The sequence below is a fragment of the Peromyscus leucopus genome, chromosome X (genome assembly GCF_004664715.2).
Source record: "Peromyscus leucopus breed LL Stock chromosome X, UCI_PerLeu_2.1, whole genome shotgun sequence".
NCBI classification, from domain to species: Eukaryota; Metazoa; Chordata; class Mammalia; order Rodentia; family Cricetidae; genus Peromyscus; species Peromyscus leucopus.
The window spans coordinates 136,650,598-136,671,619 of NC_051083.1; the positions used below are offsets into that span (position 1 = coordinate 136,650,598).

Consider the following 21,022-nt stretch of genomic DNA (forward strand, 5'->3'; position numbering starts at 1 on the left):
GTGGTGGCGCACGCCTTTAATCCCAGCACTCGGGAGGCAGAGCCAGGCGGATCTCTGTGAGTTCGAGGCCAGCCTGGGCTACCAAGTGAGTCCCAGGAAAGGCGCAAAGCTACACAGAGAAACCCTGTCTCGAAAAACCAAAAAAAAAAAAAAAAAAAAAAAAGAATGACAAGGGAAAAGGGAAAGATTTGAGTACCTGTGGGTGACTCTGGGTGATATCTTCCCACAGCAGTAAGATGCTAGGTCCAGGCAGGGTGAGGTGGCACATGCCTTTAAATTCAGTACTGTGGACGCAGAAGCTGGTACCTGTCTGAGTTTGAGTTTAATGGCAGTCTGCTCAGGCCAGCCAAGGCAACATATAGTGAGACCCTGTCTCAAAAATACATACATACATACATACATACATACATACATACATACATACTTACATAAATCTAGATTCTCATTTATCCCCCTCCAGCCACTTCTACAACTGCACAAATACCAATGAGGGAAAGGACTGGCTGGACACAACTGTCTTCAGGAGATAGGTGGCAATGTGTGGGGATGGACTACTGTGTGGAAGCCTACAGGAACTGGGTGATAGCCCCAGGGAAGCAATTTCAAAGAAAGGCAGAGGAAACCTACTAACTCTTGACTGCAGCTGGGGCTCCTAAGCATGCTGGAACAAGCTGGGCTTGTGTACCTGGGAGATGCACAGTAAGAACTGTAGAGAGGAAGTCTCCTTGTCCCTACCTTTACCTATAGAAAAGCCAATGGATTTCTCTGCAGTACTGTCCTTATCATGTCTCCTTCAGGTGACACTAGAACCAAGAATTCGAAGAGTCTCAGTGATTGATATCCAGACACTTGCTCCTGGGTCAGAACAGTATTCTCCTTCTGGTGTCTCCCTGAATAGTAACCTTGTATGGGAAAGTAGTTAGTGGTTAGCTGCCAATCCTCCTAGACATACCCAGATGTACATTTTGAACTCATCTTAGTGAAAAGAAGGGGTGTGCTACATCTTGTTTTTCTTTTGGAACCTTGAGTAAAGGAGCTTCAATGTCCCTATTGGGGCGTGGCCCAAGGCATTGTGATCCTCCTCTTTGGCTAAATGGAAGTAGTGGTGTTGCCACTGTTTTTGCCAGTTTAAAATCTTGAGAATGTAAGTTATCTTTTCCCGGGAGTTTAGAGTGGAGAGGACCCAACTAGTGACTACGACCGCAATTGCCTACGGAGGCTTTTTGTCCGCCTCTTGAAACCGAGCGCCTATCATGGTGCTCTTTGCGGACTCTTCGGTGTAGGTATAAGCGTTGTGGGTGGATCTCCGGCTCCAACTTCCCAGCTGACAAAGGAACCGGGAGTTCCTGGCATAGCACTTTCGCGCCATTTCCTGTAGCTTTGAGGAAAATTTGAACCAGTATTCTGGAGTCCCATAAACTAGGGAGCACCTGCATGGCCGCCCAGTTCCACTGAGAAAAACTCCTCTTTTTCAAGTCTTAGGATATTGTTAGAATATTAGTTACAGCAAAGTCTGTCAATGGCTCCCCGCCCAAAATGGCCAGACGGAAGCTGGTGTCTCCTGCCTATGTGTCGAAACCTCATTCGCTAGCTCTCGGCTCCGATTCCCATGTCCAGACAGCAAAACACTCTGCGCATGTTTCGGGCCGGCCTGGTACACATGCGCAGAGCGCCGCTGCATCTATGATCCTGGCGTCTGATAGAGCGTCGACATCACCCCATAGCTGGGACTCTATGGTTCCTACGCTGGAAGATAGGCTGCCTATATAAGGCATGCGCAGGCGTGGGAGCGTCTCTTTTCCTCCGGCGCGGTAAGTGAGTTCGTTTCCTTGGTGTTTTTCGGTGCTTTCTTCGTTCTTTTTTTTAGGACTTTTACACTTAATCTGGGTCTGTATTCTTACTTTGACCGTTTTATTACAGCCACCGACGATCCTATTGTCATCATGGGTCGCCGCCCCGCTCGGTGGTAAGTGCTGAAGCCATACTATTTTTCTACTGTAAAAACGGAGCAATAATTGCATTTATTCCCAAAGAAATTTTTTGGGGGTGGACTCTCGGTCACTCAGCGACCGTAAACTGAAAACTGGCCCCAGGTTTTGGTTTTTTTTTTTTTTTTTTTTTTAGTACTTTACTGGGAGCTTTGTTTTTTCAAGCTTGTGGGTGGGTTGACCCAAGACTAGTTTAAAGCGCTTGTGTAGAGCTAGAAGCATGTGCGTATGCATCCAACCTTCTTTCTCGAAAATAAACCTTGTTTCCGGACCCTTGTGCTTTGTGGTTTCGACCGTACACCAAGGGCCGGCCAAACGGTTGTGGGCGCCACCTAGCTGTATGCCCTGCAGGGGGCGCCATTTTCTCTTCACGTGGCTGAGGACGGGTTTTATGTCCACGTGCTCTACGGTCTTGAAAAATTGTGCTATCTCACCCCACTCTGATTAGGGGGTGATACTGGTGCTTGGCTTCTGTTTCATGAGTTTTGTATGGCAGCCTGTTTAATTAGTTGCCTTAGAGTTAGTTTACAGTAATGGAGACCGAATTCAGAGTTGGTTTTGTCCTCCCTTTGTCACTGCTTAAAAGCTTGCTGTGTTTAGTTGCCACACTTACCACACCTGACTTTCCTTCCTCCTGCAGTTACCGGTATTGTAAGAACAAGCCGTACCCAAAGTCTCGCTTCTGCCGAGGTGTCCCTGGTAAGTTGGGAAAAACTGGCAAACTGAATCTGTGGTGTTGTCTGATTCTCAGTCCGTAGGCATTTAGCACTGTAATACTTGTGTTTTTCAGATGCTAAAATCCGCATCTTTGACTTGGGACGGAAGAAAGCAAAGGTTGATGAATTCCCACTTTGTGGCCACATGGTGTCAGATGAATATGAGCAGCTCTCTTCTGAAGGTGAGATCCCCTTTGTTGATCAACATTTCTTCCTGTGTACACGGTACATGGTATTAGCTACTTCATTAATCTGAGGTTTCTACTAACATGACCTCCATCCCAGGCCTTCCTCTACACTATCCTGTTTTCACTGCTGCTTTTCTTCCCACTCAGCTCTGGAGGCTGCCCGTATTTGTGCCAACAAATACATGGTAAAGAGTTGTGGCAAGGATGGCTTTCATATTCGAGTGAGGCTCCACCCTTTCCATGTTATCCGAATCAACAAGATGTTGTCCTGTGCTGGGGCTGACAGGTAAGCTGGCAGTTCTCACCCTGTAATATTGTGTTTGTTTTTACCAGTCAAGACAGAGATGGGCTGGAAAGATGGTTCAGCTCTGGCTAGGAGCACTTGGCTCTTGTAGAAGACCCATGTACAATTCTAAAGGGGTCCAATGATGGGACACTAGTGTGGTGCATGGGCATACAACTAAGGCTTATCAGCCTCTGGTCCTGAAGTAAAGGGAAAAACTTGTGCTATTCATACTCTTTTTTTTTTTTCTGACCATGACAATCATCTGCCTCGAGTACATAGTTGGGTAGCTTTTGAAAAGCTAGTAATGCCACCCACATCATTATTTTGGGATTTTTTTGCTTGCTTGTTTGTTTTTGCAGCTAATTAAGCCGACCAAGTCCCTTTCCCCATGGGGGCCTGGTGTGCAATGGTTGCAAACAGCAGCTTCCTTGGTAGTGTATGCAGCCTGTTGCCTATATAGGTTGCTCTAAGGGACCTTGGAGACAGTTTTCTGGCAGTTATTCAAGCCTCTGATTTCAATGTTGTTCCCAATCTAGGCTCCAAACAGGTATGCGTGGTGCCTTTGGGAAGCCCCAGGGCACAGTGGCCAGGGTTCACATTGGCCAGGTCATCATGTCCATCCGTACCAAGCTGCAGAATAAGGAACATGTGATTGAGGCTCTTCGTAGAGCCAAGTTCAAGTTCCCTGGCCGCCAGAAGGTAGGTGGTATTATTAAGTTCCCTTCTGCTTTCTTTCTTTCTTTTTTTTTTGTTTTTGTTTTTGTTTTTTTTTGTTTTTCAAGACAGGGTTTCTCTGTGTAGCTTTGCGCCTTTCCTGGGACTCGCTTTGTAGCCCAGGCTGGCCTTGAACTCACAGAGATCCACCTAGCTCTGCCTCCCGAGTGCTGGGACCCTTCTGCTTTCTTGCTCTGGTCCTCTTCACTAAGTTATTTTTCTTCTGTCTCCCTCTAGATCCACATCTCAAAGAAATGGGGCTTCACCAAGTTTAATGCGGATGAATTTGAAGACATGGTTGCTGAGAAGCGCCTTATTCCTGATGGCTGTGGGGTCAAGTATATCCCCAATCGTGGTCCCTTGGACAAATGGCGCGCCCTGCACTCCTGAGGGGTTCCACAGTGTTCTCCTGTACCCTACCAAATCATGTTCAGTAATAAATCTCACATCCAGTGTGCTTAATGTATTTGTATCTGATTCTTAAGACCATGGGGTTGTATAGTTTGGTTAAGCAGGGCAGTTAGGTGAATTAAGCATACAAAGAGTTAAAATTGGTGATTTTATTGGAATATTTTAAACCTGACATTCCTGGCAGAGCCATATAGTACACGAGTACAGAGCAAGTTTATCATACCATGGATATGTGGCCCGGAAACAAGACTAGCCCATATTGTTTAACCATTTGAGAAGCAGGATAACTTAGATCTAAAAATTTGGAAACAAACCTGGGGTGATGGTGTAATGAACATATCTTACATCTACCAGAGCTTTTTCAAGCTAGTGGTGAGTTCTGTCTCCAAGGTGTTTAATTTCTTTTCATGTGAGCTCATTTTCAATAAGCTACCTGGCATACAATACCCTTCCTGTCAGTTGCACAAGTCTCCAGCAGGTATAGTCTAAATCCCTGAGCCCATTTATAGTCCTGGAACTTTTTTGTCTCTGCTTCCAACTACCTGAGGTAGAGTGGCATACATTGACAAGTCCTGTCTTTCCAAATGGGAATCAAACCCAGGGCATTGGATTTAATAGGCAAGAACACTGCCAGCCAGCCCTGTCTTCCTCTTGGAATATCAGGCAGCAGAAATCCTACATGAAAAGGAAGGTTGCAGTTGAAGTTCTTCAGGTCTTGCCTCAATTCCAGGAGATGGCAGTCAAGTCAATGGCCATCAGGTATAAAAGGTGTCAAGCCACCTACCCAACTGAGATAGCAGAATGGCCAGACTAAGGGTTGGATACTTGGAGCTGCCCCGGCTCAGCTCCACCTCCACAGGATAATGGTCACTGATGCTGAGAGCCTGTGGTAGGACAGCAAGATGAAGTGTCAGTGCCTGAGGGGCTTTCCTGTCAACTCACCTCCACAATTCTGCCCTCAGCATTGTGTATCCCTTGTGGCAATTTAGCTTCTTTACCTCTTCCTCAGTCAGCTGAAAACTCCTGGGGAAGTTGAAGGGAGCTGCAGCCCTCAGCAATGTCTGACAACCCTGTCCATGCATCACAATTCGGTCGTATGTACAGTTGGTGCTGGCCCGCACTGTAGTGTCTACGCCATCAGGAATCACCCAGCGGAAAGCTGCCTCAGTCCGCAGTAGCAGGCTGTTGAGACGCTTTTTAGTCAGTGATGCACAGTCAGCATTGAAGTCTCCAAGCAGGATCACATCCTAAAGATGAAACAAGTGGTTGGGCTTTGCCAGAGGGCAGTCCCACCATCCCCTCTCCTCTGCAAGCTATTACCCCTACCTCATTTTGCCAGCGTTGGGAGACATCCAGAAACACATCATATAGGGCATTCAGCTCCTTCTCTACGTCCTTGGGAGTAGTATGGAGTGGAACCAGTACCACACTAGGAAGAACTGTGAGGCCCAAGAAGCTGAGGCTGCCACAGCTGCCAGCCCTTCTCACACACATCCACTTCTGCTTCCCCTAGGAACCAACCCACAGGAAAGCCAGCTGCACCTCCCCTCCTATTTCCATGTACTAGGCCCACCTTTCTTCCCCTCTTACTTTTGCTGGGGAGAGTGAACTGGGCCACAAATGGTTCTCGGGCAAAAAGGTCATCTGTGTCATTGTATTGATAGACATTCAGAACCTGTGTCTTGTCAGACCTGGGAAAACCAAGAGGTGGAAAGCAATGGACCCAAGTCTTATTTATGTGAAAACAGCAGAGCTAGTGCTCAAGGAAGAACATTCATGGTTCCTTGTTCTGCCAGTTTCATATGGGCACATGAACTAGAACTTCTGTTTTTTCTTTCTTCCTATTTTTCTTTTTTTTTTTAAGACAGGGTCGCTCTATTATGTACTCCTGGCTGTCCTGGAACTCTAGACCAGGCTGGCCTTGAACTCAGAGATCCACCTGTCTCTGCCTCTGAGTGCTAGGATTAAAGGCATGGACCACCACTTCTAGCTTAAAAGCATTTATCACTGGGGATACTCTGCCACTGAGTTATGCCTCCAGCCCTCTGGGACTATTTTTGTTTTTGTTTTAAGATTTTATTTTTTTTTTATTTTTATTTATTTATTTATTTATTTTTTTTTTTTTTTTTGGTTTTTCGAGACAGGGTTTCTCTGTGTAGCTTTGCGCCTTTCCTGGAACTCACTTGGTAGCCCAGGCTGGCCTCGAACTCACAGAGATCCGCCTGGCTCTGCCTCCCGAGTACTGGGATTAAAGGCGTGCGCCACCACCGCCCGGCAAGATTTTATTTTATGTGTATGAGTGTTTTGCTTGCATGTATGTCTCTGTATACCATGGGTCTGCAGAGGCCAGAAGAGGGTGTCTGATCCCCTGGAACTGAAGTTATTGATGGTTGTGTGCTATGCTATTGTGTGGGTGCTGGGAATAAAACCCTAGTCCTCTGAAAGAGCAGCAAGTGCTCTTAAACCACTGAACCATCTCTCCAGCTCTACCTAGAACTTACATTAGTCTTTTTGAGATCCATTTCATTATTGCCCAGCTGGTCTTGAACTCATGGACTCAAGCAATTCTTCTACCTAATTTAGCCTCATGAATAGACTAGCTGCGTCTTCAGACCACCAAGATCAGCTAGAATTGTCTTTATGAGGATAGATTTCATGCCCCGTACTCACCGGTAGATATATACATACTTCTCCTTGTATGTGCTGCGCCCCAGCAGGGAGCTGTTTACAAAGCTGTAACTCCTGGAACCATCAAATCTGCCAGAAAAAGAACGCAGAGTTAGGGCCCTTGAGGCTCTGGGTGGAACCCAGATTAGATTGACAGAACCCTTCTTTACCTATTAAGTTCTCGAAGCAAAAAGGAGACAGTTTTCTGGGAAGAATCCACCACCTCCTGAAGCACCATGATATCACATCGGGTCAGGATCTGCAGGGAATGAGGGATATCAGCTCAATTCAGAGCTGTCACTATGGAGGGGCTGACATATGTAAAGACTGGCATCAGAGTGGCTGCTGATAGCAGTGGGACTAGGTGGCACCCAGGAAAATTAAAAGCATCATTCCATTATACCTTGCCCATTTTTTAGAGGAAGAGGTTGGTAATTAAATGATAGTTGAAAGACACTTTTCACATCTGTGCACTCACATTTCCGGATGCTGCCCACCCCCCTTTTTAGTGCATGTCCCTGGTCAGACAAAGCTGAGGGCTTTTGGTCAAGGTCCTTAAGGGCACAGATAATTTGCAACAATGAGCTTAACCTACCTGAACTAAGGTATCCATCACTGGCTCCTTCGCCACCTTGGCCAGTGTCAGTCTTTGGGTATTGAAGGCACAGATACGAAAGGCTTCAGCCCCACCAGCCAAGAGGATGAGCAGGAGAGCCACAACAAGACCTTGCATGGCCATATGTGGTGGCATCAGGAGCCCTCCAAAGGAATCCAGGTTGTCCAGAGTGTACTGTCACTGCAGCTGATCTCAGCTAATTGGTGTGCTCCCTGCTGCTGACCCTGAATGTTTCTTGCATCTCTTCCTGGGAAATGTTTCAACTTCTGTACACTAGGCTTGGCCACCTGATAAGATACATGTGGTATGGCATAAAACTTTCTAGGCACGGTAGAGAAGCACCCTGCCATTGAGCAATTCCCCAGTCCTGAGACCCTGTCTTTCAAAAAAACAAAAACAAGGCTAGGTGTGGTGGCATACTCCTATAATAATAATCTACCATGCCTAGAAAGATAAAGACTGTGAGTTCAAGCCTCAGTACTGAAAAGAAGGAGGGAGGAGAGGGGAGAGAAGGGGAGGAAAGAGAGAGAGAGGAGAGAGAGAGAGAGAGAGAGAGAGAGAGAGAGAGAGAGAGAGAGAGAGAGAGAGAGAGAGAGACTTTCCAGGTTTGGTGGCATATACCTACACTCCCAGTACTTGGATACTGCAGGGCTTTGATCCCCTTATGAATCTTGAGACTGATGAGTGTGTGGAAATGACAACTAGTGAGCAGCAGAACAACACTGGAATAGTGGTCATATGAGGAAACAGTATCATCTTGTTAGAAAACTTGGAAAGCATCTAAACAATGGCTTTTCAGTAGAGAAGTCCACAACCCTCCCCAAAGGGTCTCTTTTGACTGTGATGTAGAATTGGGTCATGTACATTTTTATATGAAAATTTTTGCTAAATAAACTTGTGTGATACTCAAGAAAAAACACACAATCACAATGATTAAAAAATATAGTGCAGGGAGGTGTTGTCGCACGCCTTTAATCCCAGCACTTGGGTGGCAGAAGAAGGTGAATCTCTGAGTTTGAGGCCAGCCTGGTCTACAGAGCAAATTCCAGGACAGCCAGGGCTGTTACACAGAGAAACTCTGTCTCAAGAAATAACAAAATATTATTTTTAATTATGTATATGTTTATGGGGTAAGTGTACATGCAGATGCCTAGGGAGGCCACAGAGAGAGTTGAATCTCCTGGAGCTGAAGTTAGAGGCAGTTATGAGCTATTTTTGTTCTCTGCAAGAGCAGTATACACTATTAATTATTGAGCATCTCTCCTGCCTTGGTTTTATATTTATTTGTTGTTTGTTTGTTTGTTTGAGACATGGTTTCTCTGTGTAGCTCTGGCTGTCCTGGAACTCACTAAATAGACCAGGTTGGCCTCAGACTCACAGAGATCTGCCTGCCTCTGCCTCCTGAGTGCTGGGATTAAAGGCATGTACCACCACCGTCTAGTTTATTTTTATATTATTATTATTTTTTTTTTAGTATTTAGCTATTTTGTTTTTTTTAATTTTATTTTATTGTTACAATATAATTTAGTTCTACATATTATTTTGGGTTTTTTGAGACAAGTTTTCACTATGTAGCCTTGGACCCCATTCTGTAGACCAGGCTGTCCTCCAACTCAAAGAGATTCCACTGCCTCTGCTTCCTGAGTGCTGGGATTAAAGATGTGTACTACCACACCTGGCTCTAGACCTGGCTTTAATTTTTTAAAATTATTGTTGTTATTGTGTGTGTTGGTTGGTGGGCATGTGCCATGGCTCATATGTGGTGGTCAGGGGACAACTTTGTGGAGTCATCTCCTTTCTGCTACCTTTACGTAGGTTCTGGTGATCAAACTCAGGGTACTAGGCTTTCACAGCAGGTGCCTTTACCCACTGACACATCTTGTCAGTCTAGAAATTCTCTTCCATTTTAAAAAAAGGTATATTTCACTTTCAATTATGTGTATGTGTCTGCATGTGGATATGTTCATGTAAGGGCAGGTAACTTCAAAGTCCAGACACATCAGATCCCTCTTAAGCTGGAGTTACAGGAGATTGTGAGCAACCTATAGGCACTTGAAAACAAACTCAGGTCCTCTGCAAGAACAGTAAACACTCTTTTTTTCCTCTGAGATAGGGTTTCTCTGTGTAACAGTCCTGGCTGTCCTGGAACTCACTTTGTAGACCAGGCTGGCCTCGAACTCGCAGAGATCTGCCTGCCTCTGCCTCCTGAGTGCTGGGATTAAAGGCATGCACTACCACTGCCTGGTCCCACCTTCCTTATTAAGAATGATTAATATTCCAGTCTATATTCAGACACACTTTGTCCATCAGCATTGGGGTACATCCACTACTTGGATTCTTTTATTTATTTATTTATTTATTTGTTTGTTTGTTTGTTTGCTTGCTTGTTTGTTTTTTTGAGACAGGGTCTCTCTGTATAGTCTTGGCTATCCTGAAACTTGCTCTGTAGACCAGGCTGGCCTCAAATTCACATAGCTCAACCTGCCTCTGCTTCTTGAGTGTTAGGATTAAAGGCATGTGTCACCATTGCCTGGCTCTTATTTAATTTTTTTATGTGGGTTATTGAGGATTGAAGATGGGGCCTTACACATGCTAAGGAACTGCTCTACCACTGAGGTATATCCTTAACCCCGTAGTGTTTTGTTTGTTTGCTTTTTTGGGGGGGTAAACTGAACTTGAACTTCTGATTTTCCTGCCTTTACCTCACCCACACTGGAATTACAGGTGTATACCACCAAGCTTGGATTATGCAGTGCTGGTGCTAGAACCCAGGGCCTCATATGTTGGCTATGTTGGGAAGGCTATACTATGTAAGCTATATTAGGTAAGCCTCATAACTACGCAAGCACTGTATCATCTGAACCTCCAGCTCAGCCATTTTCTAAAGCAATTTTCTAAAACAGAACTGCTGATTCATATGATAGTTTTATTTTTAATTTTTAAGGAACACCAAACTGCTTTTCACAGCTGTTGTTCCATTTTACATTCCCACTAACTGTGCATAAGGGTTTGACCTCATTCTTTTAACCTATTTCCTCGAAATGTCGAGAAGTAGCTGGGTGGTGGTGGCATATGCCTTTAATCTCAACACTCAGGAGGTAGAGGCATGCAGATCTCAGAGTTCTAGGCCGGCCTCATCTACAGAATGAGTTCTAGGCAGCCAGGGATACACAGAGAAACCCTGTCTTGAAATAAAAATAAATAAATAAATAAACTGCTGTGTATCATTTTCCACACAGGCCCACTTCCTAGCTAGGACAGAGATAGTCCCAGATTCAGGAAGGTTCAGTTTGTCCTATCCATATTAGAAAATAAAACATGAACCTCTTCAGGCATTTCTTTCTTCTTCTTAAACCTTTTTTCTTTTTTTAAACATGTATTTGTGTGTGTTGGTGTATGTATGCACCTGTGCATGCTTCTATGTGGAGTCTGTTTTTTCTTCTACCATGTGGGTTCCAGGGATCAAACTCAGGCCATCTAATTTGACAGCAATTGTCCTTATCTGCTGAGTCATTATACCATACCATCTCTCTTTCTATTTGTGACATGTTATGTGCTTTCCTTTTCCCCTTTTCTTTCTTTTTTTCATTTTTGCTTGTTTAATATACAGGCCTCAATTTATAACCAAGGCTGGTCTGTAATTTACTATGTAGTCCCAGGCTGGCCTCAACTTTACTGGGTGCTCCTGGAGCCCCTCTTTGAGCATCTGTCTCAGGTTTATCTTTGTCTCAGAGTCAGCTCTGCCTTACCATATCTTTTGGGCTCACCCTTTACTGTACTCCCTGTCCATGTCATTCTGAAGCATGAGGCCCTCTGTTTCTGTCTGCTTGCTTTCTCAGTCACCCTGTCACTTTCTCCTCTCTGTTAGTTTCTTCCTGTGTGTCTTGTTCTATCATCCCGGTTCTGCCCATCTCAGTGTTTCTGTTAGTGTCTTCCTGGCTGGCCTTGATATTTGTTTCTTTCTGGCCATCTGCTCTGTCACTCATGCTTATTTTCGTCTCTTTGCACTGGTTTCTATTCTGGGATACATGTGAGCATTGGTGCAGCTCCGCACTGGCCAAACTACACTTAGAGACTGAGACCACTAGAACTCTGGGAAAGAACCACAAAGAATGATGGTTCCTGGCCTCAGCTCAATGCCCATCCTAATCTTCCAAAGCCAAAGTTTTGGATCAAAGTTCTCTTCCCCTCTTAAGCCCCTCCCAGGTAGAGAGCAACCTCCTCCCTTTCCCTAGCCCTCAGGATTCTCATACCTCGGCAGACCTACTTGGCGGCACGCCTGCCTCAGCCTTGAACCGATTGAAACACTCCACAGAATCGCAGCGCCAGCCAGGGTAAGGACTTGGAGTGGGGAAAAGAGGAAGCCCGCTTCCAGACCCACCCAAAGAGCCAGCCCCACAGCCAGCTCGCTTGCCCCAACAAGAGGGCTGGGCTCCGCCCCTCTGCCCAGGAGGCGGCGCCTGGGAATTGGCCACCTGCCCGCCCTCCCCGCCCAAGATGGGTGGTGTCTCTTCAGAGCAGACAGTATTTTGGGGACCTGAGTATGGTTGGTGCTACCCGCGCCAACGAGCAGTGGCCCATCATTGAGCAGTTATCTGGACCCAGGGACCAAGGTGAGTAGGTTTGCTCACTAATTCTCTGACACCTTCTTCGCAGCAGGAAGCGAAACAAAGACAGTCTTTTCTCCAGGTTCTCAGGCCCTCCTAAATTATGTTTGCCAATGTGACTGCTCAGAAAACCCAAAGCAATGGACCTTCTGCACAGGATAGGCAGCGCGACTGGCGACTGAATCCTTTCAGGTCCCCACTGGATGACTATGGAGTGGCAGCTTAGAAAAACGTCTCATGGGCACAAATTTGTTACTTTTGCTACCACAGGAATGCTAGGCAAGGACTTTATTGTGGAGATAACCCCCCTTACCCTCCACCCGCCAGCTTACTGGGGGAAATACTACAGTACAATCAATAAAACTGAGTTTTAAAACAATACCAGGATGTGGTGGTGGCATATGCCTTTAATCTCAGCATTTGAAAGGCAGGTATCGCTGTGAGTTTGGGTCTAGCCTGGTCTATATATTAAGTTCCAGACTAGTCAGGGATCACAGTAAATCCTCCCCCCTCTCAAAAAAAAAAAAAAAGCCTCTTGTGATGCCCACATAATACCATCACTTGAGAGACGGAGGCAGGAGATTGTTGTGACTTCAAGGCCAGCCTAGGTTACATAGTGAGTTTGAGGTTAGTGTGGGCTGCATGAGACTATATTGTTTTAAAGGAGGGGGCTGATAAAAGATAATCTCTGAGGCTTCCTGGACGCTAACCTAGGCGAAAAATGTGACCCCAGGTTCAATAATAGACCTTGCTTCTAAATGATGGCACAGAATGATGGACGCGGACACTCAATGCCCTTTTCTTGCCTCTGTGTGCGACTTCAGAAGCGTGTATAACCGGATTCACACTGGGTGGGGGAGGGAGAGGGAGAGATAATAAGTAAAAGGGTCCCGCCAGCCTAGGCCTTGAGTGGCTTCAGGTAATGGTGCTGCGCAGCTCATGTTACCTATAGACACTAGAATTAAGGAACCAAAGAGACTCGTAGCTTCCGGCGGTCTCTAGCCAAGACCCTGACGGGAAGGAGGCGGGGCGAGACTGGCGTAGACCTGCCCCCAGCAGCCGTCAAGCGACCTAGGCGTGTTTTGCGACAACAGGCGGGGAGCCTTTTCCGGCGGGTATGCGGACCCTGAGGCCCCCCCAAGGCAAGTTCTCTTAGTACGTATGGCTCCCCACAGCAACCCTGGCTCCTGGCCATAGCGGCGGCGCTTCTCTGTTTAGAGAGCGGTGCTAAGGAGGCCCTGAGCTGCCCCATTAGGTGACCTTAGTCTAGTCCCCTGCTAGTGTGTCTGAGATCTCTCTCCTGAGCGGTGGAGGACACGGGCTGGCCCGGGGCAGGAGAAGCTCCGGGCAGCAGGGTCGGGACCGGAGGAGATGCCCCTCCACGTGAAGTGGCCGTTCCCCGCGGTGCCCCGGCTCACCTGGACCATAGCCAGCAGTGTCGTCATGGGCCTGGTGGGCACCTACAGCTGCTTCTGGACCAGTGAGTGGCCAAAGGCCAAGGCAGAGTCTGTCAAAGGCTCCCAGCCTGGCCAGAGTTTGATTTTGGTTTGGGTACTGGGGGTGTGACAGGGTCTCTTTGGCGGCAGGTGGAGATGAGCAAGAGCTTGAGCCTGACTTCTCTTCCCAGAGTACATGAACCAACTCACCGTGCACAACAAAGAAGTGTTGTATGAGCTCATTGAGAACCGAGGCCCTGCCACACCCCTTATCACCGTCTCCAACCACCAATCCTGCATGGATGACCCTCATCTATGGGGTACTGTGTCAGTGTACTTGGGTTCAGGGAGGAAAAACAGGAACAGGCCCCAGCCAAAGACAGAATGGATTCACTTCTTACCAGGCTCTTAGGAAAACCATGGCATTATTTGTGGGATATACTGCCTAGCTGTTGGAAGTTTTGTGTTCCTCTTAGGATTCTTCCAGGGAATGTTATTTGAACAGGATATCAGAAATTTAGAAGGAATGTAGAAGTGGCCATGTCAAATCAAGGGCTTTCCTTTTTCCTAGGAATCCTGAAACTCCGCCACATCTGGAACCTGAAGTTGATGCGTTGGTGAGGAGCAATAGGCCCCTTAAAGTGGTCCACCCATTTCTGCCCAGATTTGCCTTCCTCCTCTGTTCAGGAGGTGGCATCCATCAGTCGAGGAAGGGCATGGGTGGGGCCCCATAGACCCTTCTCTTGAGCTTCATATTCTGCATGACAATGATGGCAGGTGTTGTACTGGGTGGGGGGAGTTAGGAACAAGGACTAGGAAGTCTTGAAGGCAGGGATGACTGGGTCTGTTGCTGCTCTAGGACCCCTGCAGCTGCAGACATCTGCTTCACCAAGGAGCTACACTCTCATTTCTTCAGCTTGGGCAAATGTGTGCCTGTGTGTCGAGGTGAGCTGCTCCTCTTGAGAGGCATGTATAGGCCTCCCTTGGGGGTAAGGAAGCTGGTGGTCAGTGTCTCTGTCTTAGAAGGATTCACGAGAGCCATAACATAACAGTATAGGTGGCAGAGGGTAAGAAGAAGGATGGCCTCTTAGATCCTAATTGTCCAGAACTCACATGAGAATTCAAGGAAGCTTTATTTGCCATCCCTTCTGTATCTACTATTCCTCTCAGGGAGAGGAGTGCGGTACCATCACTTTATGGTGTCAGTGGGGTACATGTATAGAAGGCTAGAGGATTTGTTTCTGTGAGAACAAACAGACTGGTGGGGTGAGGAGCCTGGGATTGAATGATCACTCAGTACTTTTCACAAACCCCTAGATGTAGGGGCCATCTTGATCCCCATTCTCTAGATAGGGCTCAGATTCTCAAGACAGAGTTCAGAAGTCCAAGATCATAGACTGACCTTGGATAAATTTAGGGTTCAGATCCACATTTCCCTTTCCTCTGGGGAAGCAGATTTCTTTTTAAGCAAAGAATGAAAGAAAAAAGTCTAAAAATGGGCAAATAAGCTGAGGGGTAGAGGCACATGCCTTTAATCCCAGCACTTAGGAGGCAGAGGCAATTGCATCTCTGTGAGTATGAGGACAGCCTGGTCTACAAAGCAAGTTCCAGAACAGCCAGGGCTACAGAAAAAGTTTATCTCGAAAAACAAAACAAAACAAAACAAAACAAAACAAAACAAAACAAAACAAAAAACATTCCAAAAGGGAGGGGAGAGCATGTGCTAGGTGCTAGAGAAGAGAAGAGAAAGGTAGAAAATGTCTGAAGGAGGGAAAGTTCTATTTCCATCTTTCTAAGCATTCCAGTGAGACTACATCATCTTGCTGAATGACAGTGGCATTTTCTCTTAGGTCCTGCTCTGATAGGTCAGCATTTTAATAATTTACACCTGTCTCTGACTCTAAGTGCCTCTCTTCAACAAGCTCAAAAGTCTTGTGTGTATGTGTCTGTTTTTATTCTTTTTCTTTGTTTTCAGTTTGGGGGACAGAACATAGAGACTTGTGCATTCTAGGCGTATACTATACCTCTGAGTTATATTCCCAGTTCTGTTCATTCTTTTTTATCTATTCCTAGATTTATTTATTTATTTATTTATTTATTTATTTATTTATTTATTTATTTATTTATTGGTTTTTCGAGACAGGGTTTCTCTGTGTAGCTTTGAGCCTTGCCTCGAACTCACAGAGATCCACCTGCCTCTGCCTCCTGAGTGCTGGGATTAAAGGTGTACGCCACCACTGCCCGGCCTGTACCTACATTTTATTTCAGTTAAAAACAGGATCTGAGATGGGCATGATGTCTCTGAGTTTGAGGCTATCCTGGTCTATAGCACTAGTTCCAAGATAGCCAGGGCTACGAAGAGAAACTCTGTCTCAAAACAAACAAAAAAAGCTAGGTATGGTGGCCTGTGCCTGTAGTCCTGTATTTGGGAGGTGAAAAATAGGTGATTTACCATGAGTTTGAGGCTAGCTTGGGCTGGAGACTGAGACCTGTCTCAAAAAAAAGCCCAAGTGTGTGCCCACATACACACATACAAAGAAATTGAGGGCTGGAGGTGTGGCTCAATGGTACAGTTTGTGTGTAGCTGGCACAGAGCCCTGAGTTCTATCCACAGCATAGTAAAAATTATAAAACAAAAACTAGAATATGAAACATTAATTTCAAGGACAGCAAAGATTTAATTACATGCGACTGAAACAGAGCTTGAGATACTCTTTCTGTGTTAAAACAAACAAACCATTTTTCTCTAAGCCTAAGACTTTGTAGGTTGACCTTTAAGCACTGAAGTGATTTTACACAAGTAGAAATAGCATTTGCAAAAGCTAAAAAGTGTGAGCTGCTGTTATCCTTTTTACTTCCCAGTTTTAAGCTCAGAGGGTATATACCAGTGGGTTTTGCTAGAGGAGCAAACACCTTTAGTGACCAGCCTTGCTATGTACTGCCATCCCAAGCAAGGAACTTGTGTCTCATTCTGTTCCCTGAAATCATTCCCACTTGTGGCCCCTGAGTGAGCTGCCTGTTGAAGTTGAGCTGAGACTCCTGAACCCCTAACCACATCTTCCAAATAGTAGGCTTACAGAGAACTGTGGAAAGGCAATCTCCCCCCACCCCCCAGACAGGGTTTTTCTGTGTAGCTTTGCGCCTTCTTAGAACTCACTTGGTAGCCCAGGCTGGCCTCGAACTCACAGAGATCCGCCTGCCTCTGCCTCCCAAGTGCTGGGATTAAAGACGTGTGCCACCACCTCCTGGCGGAAAGGCAATTCTTAATGTACTGACCTGAGATAGCCCCAATGTTGCTCTGTTTCTTGTGAGACATCCCCCTCTGCCCCATTTTATAAGATTAGGATATTTGCCCATTCCTTTAGCCTCCTCCCTTCCCTTTCCTGGTTCTGTCCACTCTATGGTTATTCTTCCACTGTTGTGGAGAGTCTTACTAACACCAGCAAGAGGTGTTAGGCCTCTATGTCTATAGTATGGCTGATAGCTACGCTACCTGGATGATCTAGGTTTGTGTTGTTGCCTTTCCTTAATCCAGTGTGATCATCTCAGAATATCTCTAAGGTTTTACTAGCCTCAGGGCAGCTTGACTCCTATTTTCAGTTTTTTTTTCAATCTTTTTGTTTGTTTTTTGAGACATGGTCTCATATAACCCAGGCTGGCCGTGAAATACTGATCGATCCTTCCAAGTTTCCCAGTTTCTTTTGTGTTTTCTGTTTACTGAAATGTTCTCCCTTGGCCCAGAAACCTCAAGGAAGGTCAAGGTAGTGGCATCCAAAGAGTAGAGAGGCTCTGGAGCTGATCTGGAGTCAGCAATGGGTGTGTGTTGTGGGGGCAGGTTCTAGCAGGCAGGCCATAAGGGCAGAGGGAGGTGGAGGACTTGCCATGGTTATCATTTCAGTAAGAGATACTGTCTAGCCAGATGTCTTTTTTTTTTTTTTTTTTTTGATTTTTCAAGAAAGGGTTTCTCTGTGTAGCTTTGTGCCTTTCCTGGAATTCGCTTTGTAGCCCAGGCTGGCCTCGAACTCACAGAGATCCGCCTGGCTCTGCCTCCCGAGTACTAGGATTAAAGGTGTGCGCCATCACCAACGCCCGGCACCAGATATCTTGATGTATACCTGTAATTCCAGCACCAGGAAAGCTGAGGCAAGAGTATTGCCATAAGTTTGAGGCAAGCTTGTGTAATACAGTAATATGTCTCAAAAAAGAAAAGGAAGGTGCTATTTGCACATGAGAGGCACTAAGAGGTTGAGAGGACATTGTTTTGTTTTGATACAGGATTTTACTCTGTGGCCCATCCTGACCTCAAACTCACAGCAGCTCTCCTGCTTCAGCCTCCCAAGTGCTGGGATTGTAGGCATGAGCCACCATGCCCATCTTGAGAGGAGGATGTGGTCAAACCAAAAATGTGAAGGGTCAGGGTGGCAGGGAGGAACAGGCTCTGGAAATAGATATTGGAGGTGTCTATGGATGATGCTATGAACTGTTGCCTCTATCCTAATGAGGATGGATCAGGAGTGGCTTTAATGTGTGAATCTACTTCACTGAGGTTTGGAGAGCTTGATATCTTCCCCAGAGAATGAATCAAAGAGAACAGACCTTTCTCTGCAGGAGATGGTGTCTACCAGAAAGGGATGGACTTCATTTTGGAGAAGCTTAACCATGGGGACTGGGTACACATCTTTCCAGAAGGTCAGTTGGGTGCTTGGTCAGGGTCCTGCAGCATGCATGTTTTCAGGTTCCAAGCCTTGTCTCTATTCTTTCACTAGGGAAAGTAAACATGAGTTCTGAGTTCCTGCGCTTCAAATGGGGTAAGTGTTGCTGGTCAAGCTGACACAGCCAAGTTCCCCATCCAAACATGGCCCTGTGGATCCCTGGCTTCATTCTCCTCTCTGGTGGGTGTATCAGGAGCAGTGGGAAGGGGACAGATGGTGAGTCAAGGACTAGTCTTTAACTGAGAGACAATAGAAGTGACATTGGCCAGAGATTGGCACGGAAGCTTGGCTCAACTTGTGCCAGTGTTTCTGCCTCTCTCCTAAGTAGGAATTGGACGGCTGATTGCTGAGTGTCATCTAAACCCCATCATCCTGCCACTATGGCATGTTGGTGAGCCAGGGACTGGGGGTAGGGAGGGACTTCCTTAGATGTTTTTAAGGGGATTGTGGGTTGGATGGCTGAGAGAAGTGCCTGGGGCTCTCTCTGGTACACTGCTTCTCCCAATGGCTGGCTTTCTATCCACTGTGCTACAGGAATGAATGATGTCCTCCCTAATAGCCCACCCTACTTCCCCCGATTTGGACAGGTGGGTAGGCACTGCTGATTCTTATCTGTCTATCTACTTGCCTGCTATCTGCCCTGTGTCTCCTAGCCCATATTATAAAGGATTGGTTATTTGCTGAACATAAGCGTGTAGTGGGGGCTAGGTGGGGCTTTTCTGGAAGCAAGGCCTTTAGAATAGGAATTGAAAATCAGGTGGGGGACAAGGTGGGGCAGGACAGGTCATTGATAGGACGGATCCTAGGATTAGTCTGTCTCTTGGATATCACCAAGCCCAGCTGCCGGTTTTGAAGAGAGAGACAGTGGCTTTCCGGAGCACCAAGCCCATTGGGCAGGGCAAGGCAGGGCTCTGACTCCTCACATTGTTTGAGCTGGAACTATAGGCTCCTTGTCATCCTTGATGGCCTGCCTCCTTACAGAAAATCACCGTGCTGATCGGGAAGCCCTTCAGTGCACTCCCTGTGCTTGAGCGGCTCCGGGCAGAAAACAAGTCAGCTGTGAGTTTCCACCCAAGGTCCCCTAGCTGTCCTTGACCTTCCCAGCCCCTCAGACTCCCAGGGTACCTCAGCCATGGTCCCTGGGGAGTGCAGGCCAGCACCATCCTTGCTCTCAGGTGGAGATTCGGAAAGCCCTCACAGACTTCATTCAAGAGGAATTCCAGCGGCTGAAGATGCAGGCGGAACAGCTCCACAACCATTTCCAGCCTGGAAGATAGGTTTTGCCTGCCCAGTCTGTGCCCTGAAGTCCTTAGCCAAGGGAGCACTGGATCCTCCAGGGTTTGGGAAGAGGTGGTGCAGGACCCTGCCCAACCCTACTTGGCTCTGTACTGCCTTTGAGATTCTTCTCTGCACAAAACTGAGGCTGGAAGATGAACTGATGGTTTTAACTCAGATAGATTGGCTCATAATCCCTGCTGGATACTCTTTTTTTTTTTGTTTTGAGACAGGGTTTCTCTATGTAGCCCTGGCTCTCCTAGAACTTACTCTGTAGACCAGGTTGGCCTTGAACTCATAGTGATCCATCTGCCTGTGCCTCCCAAGAGCTGGGATTAAAGGTGTGTGCCACCATTGCTTGGCCTGGATACCCTTTCTTATCCTCAAGCATCTGGCTCCTCTGGGTCTCCTGGACTAAAAGAAGAGCTTTGGCTGTCCCTCACACTTGGCAGAGAAGGGAGGAAGACTCTTAGGCAAGGGCTGGCCTCCTCACATCTCTCAGGGGCTAGCATTGGAAGGGAGCAAAGCAGGCAGTTGCAAAACTAGTAGGAGAATATGTGTCCTGCCCATAGATGCAGAAAGAGGACCCAAATGGCCCCTTGGATGGACTACCACTTGCCTGCCTTTTCCCAGGAACTTCTCACAATCTCCTTAGGGATGGCAGTCAGCCAGGTCATTCTTCTACCTGAGCTTCTGCTGCAAGGTTTGTCCTTGGGTGGTCTCCAGACAATAGCAAGTCTTGGCCAGGATTCAAGCCTAGCTAAACTTAACTAGATGTTTTTGCTAGATTGCAGAAAAAGGGCCCCCAAGACCTGACTGTGAATCCCCCAATGTCAGGGCCTACCCACTTCTCTAACCTTTTTGCCTTGACATTCCCTATGTCCTGAGGTCTGGGTTTTCCTGTTTTTAGAGTAATAAAATATTTGTGTTATGCCACTATACCTCTGTCTTCTGTGTAGGAATGCAGATGGGAAGTACCTTGCTGGACAAGAAAACAGGACCCTTGAGCCTGGATACAATGAGATCATTTAAGTAGATGGACATAGGGATTTCACTGTGCTCTGACCACTTGAGACTTCCATTATTAACTTTAAGCCCTATAACAGTGTGGCAGGAGTAGAGATTCATAATGGCGGCAAAACAAGACTAATAAACTAGCTTCAAAACCTCAAGTGAAGTCAGACATGGTAGTACACACCTGTGATCCCAGCACTAGGGAGGCTGAAGCAGGAATATTGCCACATGTTCAAGGTTGGCCTGGGATACTGAGTAAGAGACTAAAAAGAAAAAAAAATTAAAGTCAAGCATGGGAGGCAAAGGCAGGCAGATCTCTCTGAGCTACACAGTGAAATCCTATCTCAATAGGAAAATTAGGTGTATATGGTGGTGCACTCTAATCTCAGCAC

General features: G+C 46.5%; 3 protein-coding genes and 1 non-coding gene across 8 annotated transcripts; 3 read left to right on the forward strand and 1 right to left on the reverse strand.

Annotated features, from left to right (window-relative positions):
- Positions 1 to 1,859: 1,859 nt before the first annotated feature.
- Rpl10 (ribosomal protein L10) lies at positions 1,860 to 4,354 on the forward strand. The gene is made up of 6 exons (XM_028888502.2): positions 1,860 to 1,966; positions 2,629 to 2,687; positions 2,779 to 2,886; positions 3,040 to 3,178; positions 3,715 to 3,877; positions 4,130 to 4,354. Exons 1-6 carry the CDS (start codon positions 1,944 to 1,946, stop codon positions 4,280 to 4,282), a joined length of 645 nt encoding a protein of 214 aa, XP_028744335.1. The 5' UTR covers positions 1,860 to 1,943; the 3' UTR covers positions 4,283 to 4,354.
- Positions 3,532 to 3,666, forward strand: LOC114706259. The gene has a single exon (XR_003736500.1). It is a non-coding gene; the product is annotated as a small nucleolar RNA SNORA70 (small nucleolar RNA).
- Positions 4,355 to 4,437: 83 nt separating the features above from the next.
- Positions 4,438 to 12,021, reverse strand: Dnase1l1 (deoxyribonuclease 1 like 1). Its single transcript, XM_028888495.2, has 8 exons — positions 11,840 to 12,021; positions 7,566 to 7,873; positions 7,141 to 7,229; positions 6,974 to 7,060; positions 5,894 to 5,994; positions 5,630 to 5,742; positions 5,302 to 5,550; positions 4,438 to 5,187 (listed from the first exon to the last, which is right to left on the reverse strand). The coding sequence occupies exons 2-8, from the start codon at positions 7,719 to 7,721 to the stop codon at positions 5,059 to 5,061; spliced, it is 924 nt and encodes a 307-aa protein (XP_028744328.1). The 5' UTR covers positions 7,722 to 7,873; positions 11,840 to 12,021; the 3' UTR covers positions 4,438 to 5,058.
- Positions 12,022 to 12,107: 86 nt separating this feature from the next.
- On the forward strand, positions 12,108 to 20,557 carry Taz (tafazzin). Of its 5 annotated transcripts, none has more exons than XM_037199352.1 (11): positions 12,108 to 12,199; positions 12,276 to 13,673; positions 13,821 to 13,949; positions 14,201 to 14,246; positions 14,489 to 14,574; positions 18,238 to 18,318; positions 18,396 to 18,437; positions 18,667 to 18,732; positions 18,876 to 18,928; positions 19,323 to 19,400; positions 19,517 to 20,557. In XM_037199352.1, exons 2-11 carry the CDS (start codon positions 13,565 to 13,567, stop codon positions 19,616 to 19,618), a joined length of 792 nt encoding a protein of 263 aa, XP_037055247.1. In that variant the 5' UTR covers positions 12,108 to 12,199; positions 12,276 to 13,564; the 3' UTR covers positions 19,619 to 20,557. The 5 variants fall into 5 exon arrangements, with proteins under 5 accessions (XP_037055247.1, XP_028744330.1, XP_037055248.1 ...); XM_028888497.2 differs by having other exon boundaries at positions 18,670 to 18,732; XM_037199353.1 differs by having other exon boundaries at positions 12,276 to 13,335; positions 13,780 to 13,949.
- Positions 20,558 to 21,022: the final 465 nt, after the last annotated feature.

What these genes read in the sequence shown, in the direction of transcription:
- Rpl10 (XM_028888502.2), top strand. Translation starts at nt 1,944, where the DNA reads ATGGGTCGCCGCCCCGCTCGGTG. An exon ending in GGTCGCCGCCCCGCTCGGTG is followed by an intron (nt 1,967 to 2,628) that starts GTAAGTGCTGAA and finishes TTCCTCCTGCAG; the next exon opens with TTACCGGTATTGTAAGAACA. An exon ending in TGAGCAGCTCTCTTCTGAAG is followed by an intron (nt 2,887 to 3,039) that starts GTGAGATCCCCT and finishes CTTCCCACTCAG; the next exon opens with CTCTGGAGGCTGCCCGTATT.
- Dnase1l1 (XM_028888495.2), bottom strand. Translation starts at nt 7,721, where the DNA reads ATGCCACCACATATGGCCATGCAAGGTCTTGTTGTGGCTCTCCTGCTC. An exon ending in AAGTATGTATATATCTACCG is followed by an intron (nt 5,995 to 6,973) that starts GTGAGTACGGGG and finishes TGGTTTTCCCAG; the next exon opens with GTCTGACAAGACACAGGTTC. An exon ending in GTTCACTCTCCCCAGCAAAA is followed by an intron (nt 5,743 to 5,893) that starts GTAAGAGGGGAA and finishes TGGGCCTCACAG; the next exon opens with TTCTTCCTAGTGTGGTACTG.
- Taz (XM_037199352.1), top strand. Translation starts at nt 13,565, where the DNA reads ATGCCCCTCCACGTGAAGTGGCCGTTCCCCGCGGTGCCCCGGCTCACC. An exon ending in ATGTGTGCCTGTGTGTCGAG is followed by an intron (nt 14,575 to 18,237) that starts GTGAGCTGCTCC and finishes CTTTCTCTGCAG; the next exon opens with GAGATGGTGTCTACCAGAAA. An exon ending in GTTCCTGCGCTTCAAATGGG is followed by an intron (nt 18,438 to 18,666) that starts GTAAGTGTTGCT and finishes CTCTCTCCTAAG; the next exon opens with TAGGAATTGGACGGCTGATT.